We start from the raw sequence: 24,387 nt of genomic DNA, 5'->3' as shown, positions 1-24,387 counted from the left end.
ACCATGTTGGATAATTGCTAAGACCCAAGTGTCTGTAGTTATTTCCTCCCATGCTTTGTAATAATGACCTATTCTTCCCCCCACTGGTGTTGTGTGGAGGGGGTGAGTGACATCTGAGTCACTGCTTGGTTGTAGGGGTTTTGGGGCTTTGAAATTTTCCTCTATTCCTAGGGAATTGCCCTCCTCTGTATTGGCCCCGAAAGCCTCCCCTGTACTGTCCCTGGTAGCTGGACGGTGTTGCCTGCGAGGTGCTGGCTTGTGTGGCCTGACCCCGAAACCCCCCTCTAAAGGGGGTCTTGCGGAAGGTGCTGTAGGTTCCTCTGCTCTGCGGGGAGTAGAGTGCTCCCATGGCTTTAGCAGTGTCAGTGTCTTTTTTAAGTTTTTCGATTGCCGTGTCCACTTCTGGTCCGAACAGTTGTTTTTCGTTGAATGGCATATTGAGCACTGCCTGCTGTATCTCTGGTTTGAACCCAGACGTTCTTAGCCATGCGTGCCTTCTAATGGTCACAGATTTATTAATTGTTCTTGCAGCTGTGTCTGCTGCGTCCATAGAAGATCGTATCTGGTTATTTGATATGTTCTGTCCTTCCTCAACCACCTGCGTTGCCCTCTTTTGAAGTTCCTTGGGTAGATGCTCGATGAGGTGTTGCATCTCATCCCAATGGGCTCTGTCATAGCGCGCAAGTAGTGCTTGAGAGTTAGCGATGCGCCACTGGTTTGCAGCTTGTACTGCGACTCTTTTCCCAGCTGCATCGAACTTGCGGCTCTCTTTATCTGGGGGTGGTGTGTCCCCAGATGTGTGGGAGTTGGCTCTCTTCCGAGCTGCTCCCACTACGACGGAATCTGGTGGCAGCTGTGTGGTGATGAAAACAGGGTCTGTAGGAGGTGCTTTATATTTCTTGTCCACCCTTGGCGTTATTGCCCTACTTTTGACCGGCTCCTGGAAGATTTCCTTTGCGTGCCGAAGCATACCTGGCAGCATAGGCAGGCTTTGGTAGGAGCTGTGGGTGGAGGAGAGGGTGTTGAATAAAAAGTCATCCTCGACTTGTTCTGAGTGGAGGTTTACGTTGTGGAATTGTGCTGCTCTAGCCACCACTTGAGAATATGCTGTGCTGTCTTCAGGTGGTGAGGGCTTTGTTGGATATGCCTCCGGACTGTTGTCCGACACTGGGGCGTCATGTAAGTCCCAAGCGTCTTGATCTTGGTCACCTTGGCTCATGGTGGTGTGAGCCGGGGAATGTGACGGAGTTTGCGCTGGCGAGACGTTAAGTACAGGTGGAGGAGAGGGTGGCGGAGTCACCTTTTTCACCATTTTTGTTTGTGGCGCCTGGTCTGTTTGAAACTCCAGTCTCCTTTTTCTCCTAATAGGGGGAAGGGTGCTTATTCTTCCTGTTCCCTGCTGTATGAAAATACGTTTCTGCGTATGGTCCACTTCGGTGGATTGCAGCTCTTCCTCAAACCTATGCTTTCGCATCTGAGAGGACAGTGATTGCTCCTCTGTATAAGAGCCTGGACCTGGGTCGGTTACGGGTTGTTTTGGCACCGAAACCATGCCTGTATCTTTTTTCGGCTCCGAGGTGGCTTTTTTCTTTTTTGGAGTCGAAACCTCTCGGCGTCGATCTTCGTCAGTGCCGCTGTCTCGGCGTCGAGCCGTTTCTACACCGCTATCTCGGTGTCGTTGCTTCTCTCCAGCACTTTCTCGATCCCGAGAAGGCTGCGTGCCGGTGTCTCGACCGGAGTCGGACGATCTCGGCACTGTTTTGGCCTTTTTCAGTGCCGATGGTCGGTCACCGAACTTATGGGTGGAGCCATGGCCTGGTGGCAGTGGCGTCCCCTGGGCCTTGTCACTTTTCTTATGTGTTGTTTTCGACGTCTTACTCACGGTTCTTTGATCGTCGAATTCCTCGGAGTCCGATTCGTGGATCAAAAAGGTTTCTTCTTCCTCTTGTTCCTCGAACTCTCGGTGCGCTGTCGGCGTGGACGCCATCTGAAGTCTCCTGGCTCGACGGTCACTGAGTGTCTTTCGGGACCGGAACGCGCGACAGGCTTCGCAAGTCTCCTCACTGTGCTCAGGTGACAGGCACAGGTTACAGACCAAATGTTGGTCTGTATACGGGTATTTGTTGTGGCATTTGGGACAAAAACGGAACGGGGTCCGTTCCATCGGCGGTGTTGGACACGCGGTCGGGCCGATCAGGCCCCGACGGGGGCTCGAAAACTACCCCGAAGGTCACCGGAGCGCGTCGATCTTCGATGCGGTGTTGAATCTAACTACGCCGATCCCGAACGCAACAATACCGACGAAAATCTTCCGAAATCTACTAACTTTCCGTTCCGAAACTCGGAGCGACAGGAACACGTCCGAATCCGATGGCGGAAAGAAAACAATCGAAGATGGAGTCGACGCCCATGCGCAATGGAGACAAAAGGAGTCACCACTCGGTCCCGTGACTCGAAAGACTTCTTCGAAGAAAAACAACTTGTAACACTCCGACCCAACACCAGATGGCGAGCTATGCAGAACATGTGTATCTACAGCGACAGATGCCATCGAACATATATTTTTCTATATAAAAACCTATTGGCCTGGAATTGACTCTGAGTGTGTGTTCCTCATTTATTGCCTGTGTGTATGTACAACAAATGCTTAACACCACTCCTTTGATAAGCCTACTGCTTGACCACACTACCACAAAATAGAGCATTAGTATTATCTCTTTTTGCCACTATCTTACCTCTAAGGGGAACCCTTGGACTCTGTGCATGTTATTTCTTACTTTGAAATAACACATACAGAGCCAACTTCCTACAGCCTCAAAGGCTCACCTCTTTTGTTACAGCGCCCCAGGGCATCCCAGCTAGTGGAGATGCCTGCCCCTCCGGCCACTACCCCCACTTTTGGCGGCCAGGCTGGAGGAGATAATGAGAAAAACAAGGAGGAGTCATCCACCAGTCAAGACAGCCCCTGAAACCGGTCCCAGGATGCTCGTTTCCGGTCCAGTGAGGCCCTGGCTTGGCAGTTCGGGCTGGACTGTTCCCATGAGGAACAGGGTGAAGACTGATTTGCATATGGCTGGGTCGAAACTGGGGTGGCATGGTGAGCAAAAGAACGATGGATTAAACCCAGATCTGTGACTGGGGGTGAGTGTTTGCATTGTTCAGCACTCCGTCCATCATCCTTTTGTATTGCTAAAGTTGCCCTAAGTGGGAAGGGTATGCCCAGACGTGGGTCCCTTGCTCACTATGCCACTGGATTCAAGCTAGCCTGGCTGATGAAGGGTGAAACCCTGAAACCGGTCCCAGGATGCTTGTTTCCGGTCCAGTGAGGGCCCTGGCTTGGCAGTTCGGGCTGGACTGTTCCCATGAGGAACAGGGTCAAGACTGATTTGCATATGGCTGGGTCGAAACTGGGGTGGCATGGTGCGCAAAAGAACAAAAACCCAGATCTGTGACTGGGGGTGAGTGGTTGCATTGTTCAGCACTCCGTCCATCATCCTTTTGTATTGCTAAAGCTGAGGTGACCCCTGCCTTTAGAAATCCTCCATCCTGAGTTTGGAGGATTCCCCCAATAGGATTAGGGATGTGCCCCCTCCCCACAGGGAGGAGGCACAAAGAGGGTGTAGCCACCCTGAAGGACAGTAGCCATTGGCTACTGCCCTCCCAGACCTAAACATACCCCTAAATTCAGTATTTAGGGGGACCCCGGATCCCAGGAAATCAGATTCCTGCAACCTGAAGAAACAAGGACTGCTGACCTACAAGCCTGCAGAGAAGACGGACGACGACAACTGCTTTGGCCCCAGCCCTACGTTTGATACCAAACTTCCAAGTTTTCAGTGTAGCCATTATGGAACTGTGGAGTTTATGTTTGACAGACTCCCAGACCATATACTCTTTATGGCTACCCTGCACTTACAATGTCTAAGGTTTTGTTTAGACACTATAGGGGCATAGTGCTCATATGCCCTCACCTGTGGTATAGTGCACCCTGCCTTAGGGCTGTAAGGCCTGCTAGAGGGGTGACTTACCTATGCCACAGGCAGTGTGAGGTTGGCATGGCACTCTGAGGGGAGTGCCATGTCGACTTAGTCATTTTCTCCCCACCAGCACACACAAGCTGTGAGGCAGTGTGCATGTGCTGAGTGAGGGGTCCCTAGGGTGGCATAAGACATGCTGCAGCCCTTAGAGACCTTCCCTGGCCCTTGGAGGGCTGTCCAGCACTTTGCCAATGATCTAGCATCTCCCCTGGGGGTGGAGGAGCCACCCGCCTGCATCTTCATGCAGTGACTACATCTGTACGGAACATTGTTTTGATGTCCATCAAACCCACAGAGGGAGCATCACACCAGGGGAAGATTTTTGAGGCTCTGAGTAGTCAGCCCCATATTTCTGCTGAGTTTCAAGACGCCAGACCCTCCAGGAGCCCTCCTGCACCGATACCCTGGGTAACGGATCACTTGCAGCAACCAAGGCTTGTTGAGTGTCCAACCCTGACACCACCACCGCCAAAAATCAATGTGCCCAATGAGGGACTTCAGGACATACAAGGCCACACAGAGTGGCCTTGCCCTTTTTTTTTCTTCCCCTCTGCAGGTCGACCCAAGGACCGCAAGAGCCTCCAACACAAGCGACCAGCTGGCCAAACATCTTTGCACCCAAGCCCGGGTTCACGGCAACCAACTGCACTCTCTTGCCTTAAAGAGCCTAAGCTCTCCCTTGCAGCCTGTGTTCACAGGTACCCGTTGCTTTCTACTGGTGTAGCATTCGAGGCTACCAACCCGCAGGCACCTCTGCACCCAGACACCAGGAAAGGTAAACTAAAGCTGCTGGTGGTTCTTTGGACTGCTGCGCCCTAGCACCTTAAATTCCAAAGGGCACCCCTGAACTCCAACTACAGGCACCTGTTTGTAGTATATGTCTTTCCTCCCATAGGATAACATTACCACATTCAAGGCCTCAGTCTCAAAAAAGTTATTTGTAGTTTTTTCTTAACAGTTTTTTCAGTAAAATTCATATCTCCAAGGAGTACCTACCTGATACTATCGATCTTGGCGTCTTAAAACTTATAAAAGTCATTTTTTTTTTTTTTTTAATAAATTGGAATCCGTTTTCTTTCTGAGTGTGTGTGTGCCATTTACTGACTATGCAACAAAAGCTTAACACTCCCCTCTGATATACCTAGGCTGTCGACCACACTTCCATTAATAGGGAGCACTTGGGATTAATAAAGGAAGCCCCATAAACCAAGTGGGATCTGTCTGGACTTTTTGCATGGTGTGCCCTTACATTGTCCCAGTACATAAAAAGCCAGCTTCCTACATTCGTCTTCGCTCAAGTAATCAGTGGTTTTTCCTCAGTACCTAGGGTCAAAAGAGAAAGAAGCGGCAGCCATTCATTCACCTTCCTTGTTCCTAGATTCTGGAATGCACTCCGCGCCCCCATCAGAAGTCAGCAGTCCACATCAGTCTTTACAATTTCTCAAAATGTAAGTTTTTGTAGCCTATGCTGGCTCCCGTAGGCAGTTTAGGATGGTAGGAAGAAGCGCAGGGGGGGAGCTGTTGAGTAGCCAGGTGCTATATAAAACCAGTTTGAATTGAAATGAAGGACCCCAGGCAACAATCATTTCCTCACCTCAGGATAAGGACCCATGGCAACAAAAGAGTTTTTTTTAAATTTCCTGGCACTTAGTGTCCATTTGGACAGTGACCAATGGGTTGTGTTCCTTATCCACTGTAGTAACAAGTTTAACTGCAGAATTGTGGAAGTTGCCTGCAAACCTAAGTGTATATGTTCTAGGACCTTCAGAGACTTTCGTATCCCAATATTTATTACTGAGATAATCAACGTTTTGAAAAGAGAAACAGGGCTGCCAATCAATAATGGTGTAAAATTCACTAGCTATGAGAATTAATGATTAAGATCAACATCAGGAGCAACCCAAGATGGCCATTCTTATAAACAAAGGCAGATCAATGCAAGCTTTAATTCCGTCGTTTTAGACAGATCAATCCAGTAGTGTATTTTAAAATGTGTTTTAAAGACATGAAACCCATTAGCATTGCCTGCATATCCAGGTGGACAAGAAGGTTAAGTTGGGCTCTCACACGGGGCAAAGGCATCAAATTTGAAGAAAAATCATTTGCTTTTGTAGTGCAAGGGCAGTGAAACCAGCCAAATAGTTGGGAAGGCACGGTTTTGAATAAACAGTAATCAAACAGTGTACGAGATTGTGAGGGAAACCTCTGCTTTTAGATACTATTGACAATAGAACAATTGCTCTAAATAAGTTTAAAGAAACCAAAAATATTTATATAAGGGTTAAAAACAGCTTCACTATCGTCCAGAGCCAGTCAAACAAAAGACAAGGCTTGTAACAAAATAGTAAAAATAGAATACACTGACAATAACAAAAATGGCACAATACAGCTGTTCGTCACCAACAGTAAGCCACATCTTTATTAAATTCATAGAAATAGTACAAATTCAGCTTCATCCACGCTCCAGCAGCTCAAAAAAATATATATATCACTCTGTTTTACATTGTCAATTCCTGCAAAGACAAAAAGAAACTGACATTAGAAACGTTATAGTTAAAAGGAAAACCAAGCATTCCTAGATAAAGTTTCACTATGGTAAGGATGTGACTGTGCTGCTGACTGTCAGTTCGACTGATAACTATAATCAAACTTTGCTTTGGAAGACTTAGAATAGCAAAACAAGCAGATCAGGTCTTAAAACATAAGCAGAACAGCTGGTTAAGTAGCATAGCTGCTTTACCAGCATCATTAATATTCGCTCACCAACTCATTTGGCTTACCATACATTTACTAGCCAAACCTGAAGTTTTGGGGAAACTATGCAATGTTCAAACAAGACTGGGAATATAGAAAAAGCAGACTGGCAAAGTGAGGAGTGATACAGTTTACTATGACTAATAAGCCTCTGAGAAAATTATTTGTGGAAGAACAGATTGCCAACATAGAAATAGACTTGCTACGTTAGCTGTTGACATAGGAGCAAAGATCGGATGTCAAGAAAGAAAATGTGCCTGGGTGACAGACTACAATTTGTTCTACCACAATAACCGAAGGTGGACTGTTGAACGATGGCTTTAAATCAATACTCCATACCTTTTTTAGGATTGTTTTAATTAGAAAATAAACTTCTTTGTCAACACTAACCAAAGCCAACCCAAAGTTCAGATTCACTGCCCTTTCTGTTTTTTTTTTTTTAGGTCATTATTCGAGTCAGCCAAATGCAAGTAAATTTAACAGGACGCTGGGAATAAAACAAGAAAAGAAATGGGAAATTGGCTTTGCCAATGTCCTTTAGTCCTGTTCTACAGAACACAGCTAAACGTTAGTCAGGCCTTAAAAAAAAAAAAAATCATCAAAATGTTACTAGACCTGCAGGTCGAGTAACTTGAATAATCTACTCGATCTAACTTATGTACTCAACCCGTAAACGCGTCTTAAATTGTTTGATCCTGGGCAAATTGTATTTTACAGTCGCCTTTTGCTTCATTTCCACGAGTGCACCTTCAAATGTGAGTTCAGCATTTCTGCAGTACAAAAAAACCTTGTTTGCTTAAATAGTCTAAAAGTTTGCTCCATGTATAATAAGAATCTAGTCCACATATAGGATACACATGATCCATGACTTGTCTCTTAAGTTTACTATAGCATTGTCATCAAGGCAGGAGTGTTTCTTAGGTTATGTCTGAACATTCACTTTTAGAAAATCTATTCCAAAAGCATCATGTGGTAGCACACTCATTTACAGACATTACATTTTCAAGAAAAATCCAAAAACCTTCACACTAACCTGCAGCTTTACAGATAAAAGTATAGGGTATTAACAATCTGTGAAAATTGGGTTTCAGAAAACATTTATCATTTGCACATGACAAAGTAAGGTGTTTTGATTTGTTTTCATCTTATTAAAATATTTTTTCATCACAGAGAAGTACAAAAAAAGTGGGCTTTCACAACTACTGATATTGAAATGTTTGAAGAGTTGACTAAGTTATTTAAAAGTTGTGTATTAGGAAATATCCGACACCTACAGCCTTTCATTTCACTCTTTTTATAGGAGGTCAGAAAGTTCCCCTTACAAAATCCGACCTCTACAGTCAAAAGGAAAAAATAAACTGACTTTTGACCTCTGTCTCTGAACACAAAGCAAATGTGACCAGAACAAGATTGAAATGCATCTTTATTGCTCCTTCGCTTTCTGACTGACCTGTTCTTTGTCAACTCGCCAGAAGGGGCGAGTAGGACCTAAAAATATATAGCTTGACTTGATAAAATATGACTTGCCACAGTGAGTAGGTGTTTAGAGGCCTGTTGGGGATGTCGAATAATACAGTTGGAAGTGTAATTAACTTAAGAGTCAATAGGGAAGGCAGACAGGCTGGAAGCAACATAAATAGGAAGCCATGCTTCTGTGTAAAAAAGTAGGAAAGCACAGTGCACGTTCAGGAATAATACTGACACTTATAAAATTAACACCCACAAAAAACAAAAAAACAACAAAAAAAAACACACTAGTACACTCCTAAAAGGCAAGGAAGAACACATACTTTGTCCATACCGGAGAGAGGAGCTAACACAAGAAAAGCCTACAGGAGCTAAGTAATCAAAAGATTGTAAATTAAAGTGATAGTAAAAACAACTAATGGTATGCCGTGGGCAGGGTGCAAACCCACTGAACTGTAAACAATACATCTTGCAACAGTGCATGTAGGAGACCTAAAAAGAAAGAACAACAAAAGGGACGAAGGACAAAAAAAGGAAGGCAAGAAAGAAGCAAGAAATGATGGAAAGAAAGAAAGAAAATACATTAACAGTGACAGCATGATGTTTGTACTGGAAATGCGAGATTCCAGGGCATAATGGCTTAGACATCTCTATCAATCAAGTCTCCCTCTGCGCAGAATGTCTTGTCAGAAGAGAACCTCAGCAGAAAGCACATTGACAGTACTAAGCAGTGAGGCATACAGGCAGTTTCCTTAAAGCATTTGCACAAATTCTTCTTCAACTTTCTAACTCAAAGCCTTGAAAAGCCTCAAGATGGCTTAGGTGGGGGCCACTCTGATCAGGCAATCAGAGGCCTCCACAGCCTTTAGTGCAACACCACCAAAACTACATTGAAATAAACAGGAGTTCTGCAGAGAATACATTTGCAGTCCCCAAGAGACAGTAGTAGCTCCTAATGTGTGTGAAGATATGCCTGTCAAAATACAAGTTAAACCTCTGCTACGGACATTTATGCTCTTTCAAAAACCCTCCTTTTGATATTATATACCCGAGTCAGGTTCAAAGTGGGTATGCCTGATAAACGGCCTTGCCTAGTTGACATTCAGGTGAACACATTTGTGATAAGACAAATAGAATGAGTTTTCCTATAAATCAGCACTAGGATACCATGAATCGTTATGCATGTTTGCCAACATCAGACCCAGTCAGCCCATAGGTCCAACAGCGCGTGAAAATTCCATTCAGCCAGTAGATGTGTTGCGTCTTTCCAGTATGCAACTAAGCAGCCATAAATGTGAAAGTGCACTTTACTCATGATCAATTTGATGTTTCAAAATTCAATGAGAAGGCAAGTAAGAACCATAAATAAAAACCTTACCTGTAGAAGTAGTTTTGCAGCAGGAAGACTTTTCTGGGTTCACATGCTGTGCATTATTCCACCATCAAGAGGCTGGTCCCAGAAAGTGGTGTGTTCTGGTCATTTATTTTTTCTTTTCTTCTTCTTTTTGGGGCGTGTACCACCATTTGGTGCTTAGTCCGCACTGTGTGTTGTCAGACAGCGCCCCGAAGTTCCTGCGAATGGTCCCCATCTTCAGATTTTTTTCTTCATCGTTGGTCTTTTTTATTTTGGTCCTCCCACCTGTTTGTTTCTTATCCCATTTCTGGGGAGGTGGGTGGGTCGCCTCTGAATCCAGAAAACTCTTCAAGCTGCAAAACTATGTCTACAGACAAGAAACCATTTAATTTTGCAGCCATGAATCCTCTTCTGGATTCACATGCTGTACATTAGATTATAAAACGGTATTCCCTTTTCTGGGCTGGCTGTGGAGAATGCCAACTCAATGTGGATGAGTTGGCAAATAGGTGTTGCAGTACCTTCTGTCCTACTCGTGCTGCCTTGTTCATTTGAATGCCCACACAGTAATGTTTCGCAAAGATGTGTCTCAATGCCCATGTTGCTGCAGTGCAGATCTCATCGACGAGTATGTTTGCGAGATATGCTAGTGTGGCGCCTTTCTTTCTGGTGGAGTCTTCCCTGGGTCACACAGTTCGATGTTTCCAAGCTTTTGCGTAGCATATTTGGATGGTGGCAACAATCCATCTGGTGAAGGTTGCCTTGGATACTGTCGATCCCTTGTTTGCTTTGGCAAATTACACATAAAGCTGGTTTCCCTTGCAAAAAGCTTTGGCCTCCTGTAGGCAGTACATTACAGCCCTTCGAACGCCCAAAGTGTGGAGGGCGCTTTCTGCTTGTGTCTGGCTCCTGAAAGAAAGCCAGTAGTATGCTTTGATTACCGTGAAACTGAGTTACTACCTTTGGTATGAATCGAGGATTAGTTCTAAGAACCATCTTGTCATTTTGTATCTGCAAGTATGGTTCCCATACTTTTAGTACTTGCCATTCGCTAACTCTGCCTAGCGATCTGATTGCTATCAGAAAAGCTGTCTTTAGGGAGAGCAACTTTAGATCAGATTTGTGCCAGGGTTCCAATGGTTCTGTCATCAGTTGCGTTAACATCGTGTTTAGGTTCCACAACGGTGTTGGTGCTGATGCTGATCTTGGTGGTGCCACTCTTTGATCCCACTAGGAATCTCTTTACTACAGTGGGTGTAAAAAGGCTGATGTGCACCTAGTGTATGCTGCGGATGTACCTTTATTGATGCATAAGTGAGGCCACTGTCTATGAGGTGAGTGAGGATTATTAGTACTGTGTCCAGGTGTGTTCTGGAGTTCATCCAATTGTTGTTTGTGCACCAATGGATGTATCTTTTCCTTTCAAGAGTGTAGCATTTCAGTGTGCTTAGTTTTCTTGCTTCCCTCAGGATTTCCACCATCCTTGGAGTGAGCTGTAGGTCGCCAAATTATAAGCGTTGAGGGGCCAAGCTACTAGGTTGAGTGTGGCTGGCTCTGGGTGAAAGACTTCTCCATGCTGGATTGTCAATAGATCTTTCACTGGTTTCAGTGTGTTCATCTGTCCACTAGACACACCTCTAGTAGATCTGAGTACCAGGTCTGCCTTGCCAATTGAGAGGCTAGGAGGATGATTTTGCTCTTCTAGTGTCTGGTCTTCTCCAGCACCGTGGATTAGGGGAATTAAAGGAAAGACGTTTAAATGTCCCCGACCAATTTATTGATAGGACATTCCCTTTTGAATTTGGGTGTGGCAACCTGGAGGCAAAGTGTTGGCATTTGTTGCTGTGGCGAACAAGTCTATGCTTGGTGTGCCCCAGCTGTTGAAAATTCTTTGGATGACTACTTGCTATTTTTCCCCACTTGTGTGAGTTTTCCCGTTTTTTGCTTAGCTTGTCTGCTTGTGTGTGGAGTTCTCCTGGTAGGTGAATTGCTTCGAGATTTACTTGGTGCTGTATTGCCCAGTGCCAAATGTCTTGGGCTAGCTTTGATAAGGTGAGGGATTTTATTCCCCCTTGTTTGTTCAGGTAGAACATGGTGGTTGTATTGTCCGTTTGTATCGGAACTGTTGTACCCGTTAAGTGTGCTTGATGGGATTTTAGGGCTAGGAAGACTGTTTTCCGTTCTAGGTAGTTGATGTGTTTCACTGCATCTGAGTCGTTCCATAGGCCCCGTACCTTTATAGAAGGCCAGTGTGAACCTCCAGCCGTTATATGATGCATCAGTTTTTAGGGTCACAGTTGAAGCTGGTGTCTTGAAGGCTTTCACTATGTTTATGTTTGCTGTGTTCCACCATTGTATCTCCCTTCATACCTCTGTTGTGACAACTACTACATCCTCCCAGCTCCCTGTGGCTTGTGACCATTTGCTGCAGATCCATTCCTGGATGGATCAAATGTGTAATCTTGCATGAGAGATCAGTGGTGTGCATAAAGCAGTCATGCTCATGAGCTTCACGATTGTCCTCTGGTACAGACAAATTTGTTTCTCGAGGGCCTCTATCCTCTTCTGGACTGGGTACACATTGCCCTTCCTGGAATCCAGTGCAGCTCCTAGGAACACCTTTACCTGTTCTGGTTAAGGTAATGACTTCTTTGAGTTTATTTCAAACCCCAGGAGCTGTAACGAGTGCATGACCGTTTGTACATCTCTTTTGCATTTGCTCCTTGATTGTGCCTTTATAGGTCAGTTGTCCAAGTATGGGTAAACGTGGATTTCCTGCCTTAAGTATGCTGCCACAGCAGAGAGAAACTGGTTAAAGACTCTTAGTGTGGATTTTATGCCGAAGGACAGCACTGTGAATTGGTACTGTTCCTTGGCTAACATGAACCGGAGATATTTTTTGTGGCCAGGGTTCAGGGGATATGTAGTTATGCATCCTTTAGGTCTAGGGTGGTCATGTAGTCTCCCTCCTGGAGTAGTGTGATTACTTCTTGTAAGTTCGTTATCTTGTAGCGTTGGGTTTGTACGAATTTGTTAATAAACCTGAGGTCCAGGATTGAGCTTAATGTTAGATCTTGTTTTGGCACTAAGAAATATGGTGAATAGTCCCCCCCCCCATACCACTTTGACGTTCTGGCAGGAGTTCTTTTGCTCTCTTTAACAGTAGTTATTTTAGCCCCCCCCCCGTCTTTGATCTCACAGTCATATTTTTAAAGATCACCGCAAAGGGAAGGGAAACACAGGGATGGGAAGGGTGTTGGTGGTCAGGGGTGTCCTCTTCATCTTGCCATTACTCGAAAAGGGCTGTCTTGCTGGGTGCTGCCGTTGTTGGTAAGGCTGTGGTTGTGTGGTTTGGATGGAAGACCCCCTGATGGCCTTCTTGTTGCCCTGTATTAAAAAGGTGTCCTGCCCATGGGTCTTCTACTCGGGGTGCCCTTTATATGTGTGCCCCTAAACTCTAGAGCGCCCATCACTCTTGCCGTTTCATTGTCCTTTATTTGTTGCAGGGTGTCATCCACTGCCTATCCGAACAGGGGTGTCTCCTGTGAAGGGCATGTTTATTATTGATGCATGTACCTCAGGCTTGAATCCGGAGATCCTGAGCCAGGCATGCCTCCTTAGAGTGGCACCTGTGCACATCTGTCTGACTACCATATCTAGAGCTGACTTTTCCCTTCCTGAATGATCGCCTTGGCTCTCTTTTTGTAATCTTCAGAGAAGTGTTGCATGAGGTCTTTGATTTCCTTCCACTGCTGGTGCCAATAGCGGTTCATGAGGACACTGTAGTTGGCTATCCTCTGTTGCGTGGCAGCCTCCCTTTCCATTTTTTTGCCCACCAGGTCCAGCCCCTTAATTTCCTTCATGGGTAGTGGACCTGTGGAGGTGGGCGCGTTGTTTCTCTTCCTCGCAGTGGTCACGATAATGGAGTCTGCAGGGAGATTGCCCTTGATGCATGTAGGGTCCTGCGTGAGTGTGCTTTTTCTCCACTCTGTGCATGAGTGCCCTTGTGTTAGCTACTTCCCTAGAAGGCCTGCTTACCCTGATCTAGGATGCTGGGCAGCATGGACAAGTAAAGGTTCCCCTTTTGGGGAGGCAACAATGTCTCTATAAGCATGATCCCTTCTCTTCATCCAGCTGTACTCCCCCCATAGGTGCCTGCAGCCCTTTTCACCAGACTGCTGTACATGGCCAGGTCATCCAGTGCAGATGGCCTTGATGGGAGTTGCCTATACCCTTCTTCAGATGAGTCGAGGTCGAGATCCTGCCAGGTGTCTTCAAAATGACTGGAATCATCGAAATCCTGAGCATACTTGTCATCATCTGCTTCGAAGAGCTTTTCTCTCGTGTGGTTCAGGGGTTGCTGGTGCCTCCAACGCCGATTTGGCCTCCTCTGCAGCTGGGGTTTGTTGAGGTTTTGGCTGTAATGCGAACGTTTTTCAAGGAATCGTCAAATTCCTTTCTTCTTTGGAGGAGAGCGGACATTTCTGCTTCAAGCTTTCTCTTCTTTCGAGTTCTTGGGCCCATAGGTCTTCTTCATCAGATGTCAAAGCCTTCCTTTTGAGGGTTGCGTTCACCAGCATATTCAACATGCTAGGCTTCTCCCCCATTCCTCACGTTCAGGATCTTTCGCTGGTTCTTTCAACAATGCCTTCTGGCCTTCAGTATCCTTTGGCCGGGATGCCAATGGCTCTTTCTGTTTTGGCCCCTCTGTCTTCATTCTCTGAACGTGGTGGGTCCGATTCTCTCCTCCAGTGACCCCAACTGGGTCAGTGGGTGTTTTTCTGTGGTATCCCCCCCAATGGGGCACAAGGCTGGTTTCCGGCAGCGTGCCCTGAGGGGTATGGTGAGGTCTATCTTCTCTCGCATGGGAAATTGTGGGGCACTTTCTGAGATCATACAGAAGAGGGACTAAGCACCAAATGTGATCTTGTGGGGTGGGGTGGGGGGGGGGGGGGGGGGAAGAGAAAGAGTGTGTGTGTGTGTGTGTGGAGGGGAGAAGGGAACTAGAGAACAACACTTTTCGGACCCAACCACTAGATGGCGGAATAATGCACAGCATGTGAATCCAGAAAAGTATTCAAGCTGCACAACCATTAGTACTTTTCTAGTAATCCGTTTAGTCATGCCATCTTACGAGAGGCTTAACAACTGCAATAATGACAACCACAATGACATTACTGAATCAACAAGACATTTTACTGCAATGTTTATATAGAGCTCACGACCACTCTGTGGGGTGCCAAAGTGCTTGCCTACATGGGTAGCATGCTACTATATGTAGGGTGTTTGATTGGAAGTGTACCACTTCATATGGTGAAACGGCAGCGTTATCAGACGCTGCAGTGGCAAACACATACGCCTTTGTTACTTGCTTCCCGAACTCTACGGTTAGAAACAGTCAGGTCTATTTCATCGTGTGGATATCTAACTGAACACCATCAGCCATTCTTTACCTAAAAAGTATACCTAGAGCCTTGAAAAAGTCAGAGAGGACGAAACACGTGTTGGCTGTTTTGTTGCTCATCTATGCCTGTTCATTCTGAGGAGTCAGTTTGTTATTGTAACCTGCTATATACTTTCTCATATGTGGATTCAAACAATTTTGAACTATGATTCAACGAACAATTACTGAGGATTAAACTTTTCCACACTAAGTCACCCGACTTTTGGACTCTGTTTGGAGTGCCCCGGTTTGCTCTTTTCTTAGATTTTGATTGGAAGGGTATTGTCTTTGTTTTGATTCTGTGCGAGAAGTGCTTCCATGTGCGTGAGGACCACGGAGGTGTGATTGTGTTATGGGACGCATTGCTTAGCAGTGTGACAGGACTAAGTGTGAGACGTGCACAGTTTGTTGTTTTCAGTAAGCTGGCACCTTTGAGCAGCTCTGCAGGTCCCTTTTTAATTGTTCACAGTCCACTTAGATGGTTACTCCATTGGGTTGCCCATTCAAAGATATTTTGAAGTTTATGTTTCCGAGTAGGCACAGGTTAAAAGGGAAAAAGGTGGGGAGATCTGCTGGGATATTCTTTGTTAATATCATCCCAAACCTGATGTCATTGTGAGATGCCAATACGTGGCTGCATTTTGTAGCTAGTTGGGACCTGCAGTGGTGGACTAAATTAAATTAGAGTTCTCCATTGGTCAGCAGTATGTGGCAGATCACTTCAATTACTCTACGCCAGTTCAGAGGATGTGTGGTTTATTGCTGTGGACTAGTACACTAATGGGTGATGGATATAACTTTCAGTAGTATTGTCTTATGTGAGTGTATGAGAGTCAAACAGTGAAGGGAATTATTTAGGAGCCTCTATGAAGGAAAATCGACTGTGTGCCATAGTTTTAGTGTGGTTATTGTAAAGCGACTGTATTACAGGGCACTTAACTACCCCTGATGCAGCATTGTTGAGCAGTGCGCTGCCCAGCGTAAAGCACAAAGTCTAGAGTTAGTGTTTTTGACATTACTGGAATTAGACTTGTAGTCTACAGAAACTGTGTCATGCCTTTACTCTGGATTATTTGTGGTTGATTACATTAGTAGGAAAATTACAAGTGATCTTTTTTAGCACTTCTCTTAAAACACAAAAACATATTAAGTTTTGGACCATTCCTTTCTCTGCAGTTCAAAATTCCATTGAGCATCAAGAAGTGGCCAAGCCGCCAAGTTTACGTTGTTCCAAACAGGACAACAATAGCCATTAAGACAGAAGAAACAGAGTCACAACGACCTCTACCATATTAAAAAGAATCCCCGATGAAGGAACATACTAAATTATAAAGTTATGCGTTAAGACCTAGAAATAAATCATCCAGCAAGGCCTAACTCAAAGAACCACCCCCAAGGTCAGAAAGGAGAGACGCACTTCTCTGTCAACGGAATCTCTAATATCCATAAACATCTAGGCGCTCAGAGTTGTAGCTGTGCGCCAGAGCTGTTTCTCGAAGGGCCATGTCTTGAGATTTTCCCTGAAGTTTAGGAGTGTGGGAGAGGTGAGATTTCGGGGGGGGGGGGGGGGGTGAGTGAATACATTTGAAGATATATCATAGCATGCAGAGGTTGTGGAAGCTGGAAGAGGCCACTGCGTTTATCGGCTGTTTGAAGGCGAGGTTGCTGTTGAGGATGCAGAGGTTGCAGGCGTGGTCAGACAGGGGTTGTCCAAGCGTGGAGGGCCACCAGGAGTCGTCTCAAGGGAAGAGGTTGTTTCTGAAGATGATCATCCCGTCTTGTTCGTGTTCAGTCTCAAGCAGTTGAATTTCTTCCATTCGGCTGCGTGTCATGGCGTTGCTGAAGTGGTTTCTGGGAGTGGCATGGTCTTCGGAAAGTGACAATGGGTGTCCTTGGTGCAAGAGATGCTGTTGAATCCATGGGAATAAACAATCTCGGCCAATGGGATCACACAGACGTTAATAGTGGGGCTGAGAAAGGATTCCTCGGGATGCCACATATGTTGCTCTTAGGTTCTGAGGTTAAGGGTAAGAGGCAGAGCCTTGGAGTGCGGCCTGTGATGGTGTGGATCCATTTGAGGGCGTGGCTTCAGATCCCGATGTGGTGGAATCCAGAGGTGTGGGAGATGGTATTGAAAGTGGAAGAGGTAAAGGAGGATTAGGGCTGCTTTATCTCCGTGGTCAAGGAGAGAACTGATGTCGTCCACTGCTGTGATAAGGGTGGTCTTGTGCTGTGGTTGGAGCGGAAACCGCATTGGGGAGGAGTCAAGTAGGTTGTGTCTTTCCAGGTGTGCAGAGAGCTGCTTGTTGATGACTTTATCCAGGACCTGGCTGGGAAGAGGAGCAGAGAGATGGGGTGGTAATTTTTTAATTTGCTGAGGTCGACAGAAGGCTTTTTCAGGAGCAGCTTGACCTCTGCACGTTTCCATGCTTCGGGGATGGTGGCAGACCTGACGGAGGCGTTGACGATGGGAGAAAGGATGCTGCTGATTTCCTTCTGGCCCAAATTGAAGATGTAATGTGTGCATGGGTCGCTGGGTGAGCCGGAGTCGGTTGAAGTCATGAGGGCAGCGGTTTCCTGGGTGGATAGTGGCTTCCAGTCTATGATGATGTGGCTGGGGGAGTCCTCAGACAGGGTCAGGTAGGTGTTTGATGCTGGTGAGTTGGGGTGAAATTTTCTGTAGATAGCTGTGATTTTGTTGTGGAAGTAGTCAGCTAAAGAGTCGGAGGGTCTGGGTGGGTTGGATTGTGCTTTTGGTGGCTCCTGGGCAGGAGAACGACGATCTTTCGGGCGGTTGGTGTTCTCCTCGATGCGGCTTACTAGTGTAACTTTTTTGCTTCTCTGGAAGCGGAGAGGATTTTTGTTCAGTGCATCGTTGAAGATGGTGAGGTCTGCAAGGTGCCTGCTATTATGCCATCGTCTTGCAAGCCTTTTGCATTCTCTCTTGTGTTTGCATAGTTTGTGGGTGAACCACACTGCAGGCTTTCTGGATCTTCTGGAGGCAGACCTCCTTGCTTGGGCAATTCTCTTGGCACCGTTGATCCATTCGGAAAGATTGCCAGCATCTTTTTTGAGGTTGCTGGAGAGGATGTGCTTTTTGAGAAGTTTTGGAAAAGGAAATACATGGAACACGTCTTGCACCACAATGATGGGGATGAATGGAAGTTTTAATGGAAGTTTTCAAAAGAATCTTCTTTTAGTCAGTGTTAACTGATATAATGTTAGAAGACATTTATCTATTGCTTTTTCTCAAATTCTCCTGCCGCTGAAGGGGAGTGTGTTTAAAAAAGAAAAAAAAAAAAAAAGAAAATGACAGGCAGTTTTACTCATTCTTAAGATTAGCCACTGCAGTGGCTGTAGGTGGACCAGCTTCACCTGCGGCAACAACTGCATAGATGGTGTCCATGACGGGTAGACTTCGACACAATGTAGGGCACGAGACTGTACGGCAGCCTGCCCTTGCTGAGCTTCACTGCACTCCAACAATAAGGCCACATAAACCTGCCAGATCCTAAGAGTCTAAAACATCCTTTCACTAGGTCCTCACACAGTTGCAAGAGTTTTTGCATTTGGTGCTTAAAGCAGCAAGTACACATGAGAACCTGCAATAAACAGTATTGCATTACAGTTTTCATTTGGCATTTACAGCCTTTTGGCTGATAGCGCTCCTTACAGGAATGCCCATTTCACTTAGAAAATCAAAAAAGTGAAGGTTGGAGTGCTTGGCATAATCTTGGCCACTGGTAGTTACACAATCTGCCAGCTGTTCGTTTCTGTCCACTACACCACTCTCGACCTAGACAGTTGTTTTAATTTCAGATTAGAGAAGACACATTCTATCACATGTATAAATCGTTGTCTCCAAGATTTATCCTGATAAGTGTTTTTTAGGTCGAGCACACAATGCTCCGACATGTTGTAATTATCTGTGGGCTTTTGAACACGCCCACTGCATGCTCTTCGCTATCACTCGTTCATGGGCTTGCCTTTCAAAAATCCTTTATCATCATTGGTAAATGCTTTAAGTTTGTCCCTCCATGTGGCAGTTTTGTTACTGCCTTGGCCATCGGCCCCCAGTTACATGGATAATTGTGCGTTTGCGGATATGTTTGACTGTGAGCAAACTTTTTTCTTTTGTGCCTCTCCTTCCCGCTCATGGCGGCGGTGGCATTTTGAATTGGCTTGCTAATGTTAACTGTTATACTTTTCATTTAATGGGACAAGAAAAGTCCAGTTAAGAATTTACAACGCTAACAGCTCTAACTCAGGCAAACGTGAGACCCATTACATTGCAAACGATTGTTTCTGGTACCCATTACTTCAACCCATTACTTCAACTAGAAGCTCTGTACCCAAATATTTTTTTCTTCATTTAATATCCTTAAGAACTCTCAGCTTGCTTGGGTTAACAGATTCCCCACTAAACTAGAAGATATCCCTTTGAGCACCTTCCTACGCCTTCATTCGCCTGCCGATAAGGCTCTTCTAAAGATTTGAGATTCGCATCTCAAAAATAAATTAATTTAAAAAAATAAAAAAATGTACGGGCGGTTTTGCTTGGTGTGGGTTCCACAAAATCGACCATACCTAAATGGATAACTTTATGTTTTATGTTTCCATAAGTGCAGTTCATACCTTTCTGATTTCGACTTTGTACCTTGTTGAGTCAAGCTAGTAATGTATTTTTTTCTGTCTGCAGTACCCACACCTCCATGTTAGTGCTTGTTTTTTTAACTTTTTACTCTATTTTACTTTCTAGGTACATGATGACTGGCTTGGCTACCTCAACAATATTTTGTCCCGCTTACCCTCTGCCAAATAAAGATAGAAAACGTTGCCACTTTTAGTCTCTTTAAAAAATAAATAAAAATAGCAATGAATCTCCCAAACGAAAACCGTGTTTGGGGACCCTAACGGCACAAATATCTAGCCTGTTAATAGATCCCTAGACAGGTCCATGAGAGAAGATTAAGAACCGATGATAGTAACTTTTTCTTTAGAAATACAAGAGCAAAACAATCTATAATATATGCACTGGCAAGCAAGGCCAACTCACAGTCCCCATTTACACAGGAAGACCACCCATGTTCTAAAGACCTTGCATTCACTTTTCATTACAACTTATGGTGCCCCCATAGTTAACTCACCATAATGGCATTCACTATGTCGTTACTGTTGTTCTTAAGTGCACGGACAGCCTTCGCTCTCGAGACATTCGCTTGGGACATCACCAGTTCAATGTCTTTAACCTCCACGCCAGCCTCATCGACCTACATAAGAAAAGACAGAAATAACATAGAAGGATACCATGTACATTCACTGTCATGTATCAGTCTGCTTGCACTTCGTAACAGATCACCTGTAAAGTTTTCTTGGCATACCTTACCATCCCTAATTAATCTAAAATCAAAAGTAAAATGAACACCAATACATTTTGTCCGCTGAGGGATCAGCCCACTCTAATTTTCATCAAAACTACAGTCCACTAAGGCAAAATCAGTTAATATTTGCAGTGAAATCATCTTTCAGATGTAGATGTAGAACAGAAATGCAACACCAATATAAACGTAGTAACTTAATTTTAAACTCCCAAATGCTAGTCCAGGGACAAAACAGTGACGTAGGCTTGGCTAGGACATTGATTTGATCAAACAAATCTACAGAGGCAAAAGTAAATAGCGCTTCCTAACTAGTGTTACATGGACCGCCGAAGTACATTTTCCTACACTGGACTTTTAATCATTGGCAAACAAGCTGTTGGGCTTATATGGATTTTACCTACGGCATATTTTCCATATGCAATCAGGAACCAGAACAGGCATGGGTTAACATATAACCTCATTACACGCATACTGCTAGCCAAAAAGTGATGTAACCACCATTACTTAGTAATGCCCCCACAGCCACAAAACTGCTGTAATACATTAGGTTTCTGCACAAACCTTATTTGTCAAACAAAAGTAAATTAATAACTTATTTAAAAAAAAAAAAAAGAGTGCTCAGCCGATACAGAAATCTATTATATATTGGTAATCATAAAAAAAAAAAAAAAATGTTGATGGTCTGACTGCTTTACCTCCTCTTCTTCGCTTTCTTCCTGTACCGTCGGAGTCTGCGTGTTTTCCTGGATGTTCGAGACAGCTTCTCCTTGCACCTTGAACTTTTCTGCAGCTGCAAGCTGTGCCTGTTGTGACAGATCTTCAATCTGTGTAGACACACATAGAAAGAAGTGTCAATACGACATAACCAACAGAGGCATACAAAAGGTTTCGAACAGCACGACTTCGTTCTAGAATGTGTAACATTGGAAGACGCCTATCTTTAGAGATTTTCAACATTTTAAGAAATACATTTCAGACTAGCTGGTTCGGGGCCACACCACAAGTAGACAGGGCTACCTCAATGCACCACCCAAGACAGAGCGCATATGGGAAGAAGACATGCTTCGGTGGCCACACTTTCTATTTGGTTCCCAAGCTGTGGAACTTAAGTCCTCTGAACAGCAGGGCCACGTACAACCAGTTAGCCTTTAGACGAGCAGTAAACAGTCTCCTATATCTCCACCTCTTTGGATTTTAAGCCCCGTGCTGTATTAACTCATTTAGCATCAGGAAACATTTGGATGAGAGTTTGCAATTTTTTATATAAATGAAAAATATACGTGGAAACTGATGCTACGAGGCTCTTCTCTCGCATTACGCTGTGGCAGTACTCACTTTCGCTTCCCCAAATACTATGTATGTGTCAGATGCTGGACTCTTGTACACATCTGGTTTTGTGATGACGAAAAGGATGTTCTTTGATTTTCTGATGGTGACTCTGGTTACTCCTGTTACCTGGCGAAGCCCCAGTTTGGACATGGCCTGCAAGATGAAATGTAAGGAAATTATAGTCTATTCCCTGCAACATGTCACCCCAGTCATATTCAGACACTTACTTTTCTACTTTTGCGTAAACAAGAAGACATTACTGATAATCTTCAAATTCTTTCAAGGCAAACGACCACCCACAGACTGACCCTAATGAATACCAACCTAATTCATAAAACTCCAAAAGGATCGAATGCTGGAGGAAACTGCGAACCAGTCAATTTTAGTTAAAAAGACAGAAAAAAAGCAACAAAGGCGCACATAAAACTCTTGGTATTCATGAATTTAGGTTGACAAAAGTAAATCTTAAGTGTATATGCAATGATGGTATAGCTTGTACCTATATTTCATGACGTATTCCATGACATACAGGCATAGCACATCAGAGTATAACAGGAAAACATTTAATCCAAGTTTGATGCTTTACTGGTAGGTTGTCTGTTTCACGAAGTACACGCAAAAAAATATCAGTAAACAATTAAAAAAAAAAAAAAAAGCTTACGGGTTCGTGCAGCATTCCACTCTTTCACAAAACAGTTCACTTTTTAAAAACAAGACAGCCTGAACAATTTATTAAGTAGCGCCAGTAAAATGCACATGCTGTAAATGCTAACCAAGGTAACGTCTATTCTGGAGATACAAGCATTTCTTCGCAAAAAGCGCATTCAGTATTCAACTGCTTCTTAATTTCTAATCAGTACACCACATAAATTAGCCATCTAAACTCAGCCCAAATCCAAGTTCTCTCCTATTTAATTAGTTAATATGGATGGAGTATGGACTAACAAAGTTATAACCAATAGACTGAAACCGATGCTCACAAGTGGGTGGAAAAGGAAAGGTGCCCCTGTCCCATCTACTCTGTGTGGTAGCTTACCCCTCTGTCAGTAGTGTCCGACCAACAATAGTATAAATTCTCCCAGACCTGCTCACAACTGTCTCTTTCCACCTTACCTGAAATTGCCTATACCTAGACTTCTTACACAAACCTCCTCCAGACCAGATGCTTTCACCAGCTACATTCTCTCTTCAGGTAGGAGTTCACACTTTGAAGCACTCTTGCGATAGGATCACAATGCATGCAAAGTTCTTGAGTTTTAATGACAACTCATGTTCAGCTGAGGTGGTCTTTAAGTCCGAAAGTCTAACTTCAAGCCATGGCTCCTAAAATTGTAAACCTCCTTTAAGGAGGTAAGAATGAAGACCAACTTCCACATACGGTCACTCACCTTCCTCGCTTTCTTTTCGCTCCTGCTCTGTTTTGCTTTGCTGACTGGTTCTTCATCTATTTCGGCTGCTGCTGCAAGCTGTTCAGAGGTGAGAGAAAATCGGTGAGCGAAATAGAACATGATACATTCTATGGTTACTTTTTTTTTTTTTTTTTTAAAGATGCTCCAACGCTTACATAACCAGAAAGAACACTTTTATATGTTAGAACTATCAAGATGGTGCACAGCACTGCTTGCCTGCTGTTTAAATCGAAAAGCCCCGCGGCTACTAGCCCGAGATAAAGTGCTATATACAGTTTGGTCTTTAGAGAAGAGCATCTAACAGATTTTAGGAAAGTCTAATGGTTCCAATTTTTTTTTTTATAAACCTGTTTCCAAGGGCACTGCCTTTAAATGAGCATCTGGAGGGTCAGAATATTTTGCATTAAGCCACCAGAGTCAACTGGCCTCTCACTTTCTGCAAGAAAACAGAAGGATGTGACCTACTTGAGCTTGCTGCGTTGCTGTGGTTGCATCTTGCTCTTCAAGCTCTGGTACAGATTCATCGCTGTCCGATTCTGTCCCTGAACCTGTCAAAGACAAGCAAGCGTCACACTGCTGATGTCACCACCCACAGTTGGGAGCTGCTGCACATTTCCCTCCCCCTCATGGCAGAGGGGAGAGGTTGTCAAACCAGCTGTGCGACAGCCCTCTCGTGACCACGGATCGAATGGCAATGTTGCATTTTTCAACTGTCAACCGATAAAAGACTAATGCAACCTTGCAGCCGCATGGGCCCACAATCAGTGTTACCCTGGACAAGAACAATATATTAATGCAACATCGAGATTCTATACCACCGTTAGTAAACATTAAAAACCCAAACGTAGTAACAAGGTCGCAGACACAGTCAAAGCAAAGAAATCCCTTACAACGACGGGAATGTGATAGAGAAGATCTCAAGAAAGTTATATGGAATACGCCCACATGAGTAAGACTGGAACGATCAACTATTCTGTATTGTTTAAAGACAACATCAGTAAGTAAACCCTGCAAATGCCTCATGAATCGTGACATATGCTGTGAACATACCAAAGGTGGACTGTAAAGGCCGAAAACTAAGTTTTTCAGATAATCCTTTATTTTTAAAAACAAAGGACTATTTGGTTTCTGATAATTGGGCGATGAGCCAGACAACCTCTAATTCGTACATACCTGCCCAGAGGTTACCGAGCTTACACTGTGAAGAAAATAG

At 44.5% G+C, this 24,387-nt stretch overlaps 1 protein-coding gene across 35 annotated transcripts in view; it reads right to left on the bottom strand.

Annotated features, from left to right (window-relative positions):
- Positions 1–6,429: 6,429 nt before the first annotated feature.
- The window catches only part of NACA (nascent polypeptide associated complex subunit alpha), a 56,693-nt gene continuing 38,735 nt past the window's right edge, over positions 6,430–24,387 (bottom strand). For all 35 annotated transcript variants that reach the window (XM_069230724.1, XM_069230728.1, XM_069230730.1 and 32 more), the window contains 6 exons: positions 23,640–23,722; positions 23,154–23,231; positions 21,772–21,918; positions 21,132–21,260; positions 20,203–20,325; positions 6,430–6,550 (listed from right to left, as the gene is read on the bottom strand). In XM_069230724.1, coding sequence (XP_069086825.1) covers positions 6,536–6,550; positions 20,203–20,325; positions 21,132–21,260; positions 21,772–21,918; positions 23,154–23,231; positions 23,640–23,722 — 575 coding nt within the window. In that variant the 3' untranslated portion in view covers positions 6,430–6,535. The remainder of the gene's footprint in view (positions 6,551–20,202; positions 20,326–21,131; positions 21,261–21,771; positions 21,919–23,153; positions 23,232–23,639; positions 23,723–24,387) is intronic.

This window comes from Pleurodeles waltl, chromosome 4_2 (genome assembly GCF_031143425.1).
Source record: "Pleurodeles waltl isolate 20211129_DDA chromosome 4_2, aPleWal1.hap1.20221129, whole genome shotgun sequence".
In the NCBI taxonomy this organism is placed as follows: Eukaryota; Metazoa; Chordata; class Amphibia; order Caudata; family Salamandridae; genus Pleurodeles; species Pleurodeles waltl.
Note: the sequence above shows the minus strand (reverse complement) of the source record. Positions and strands in the feature narration are given on the sequence as shown.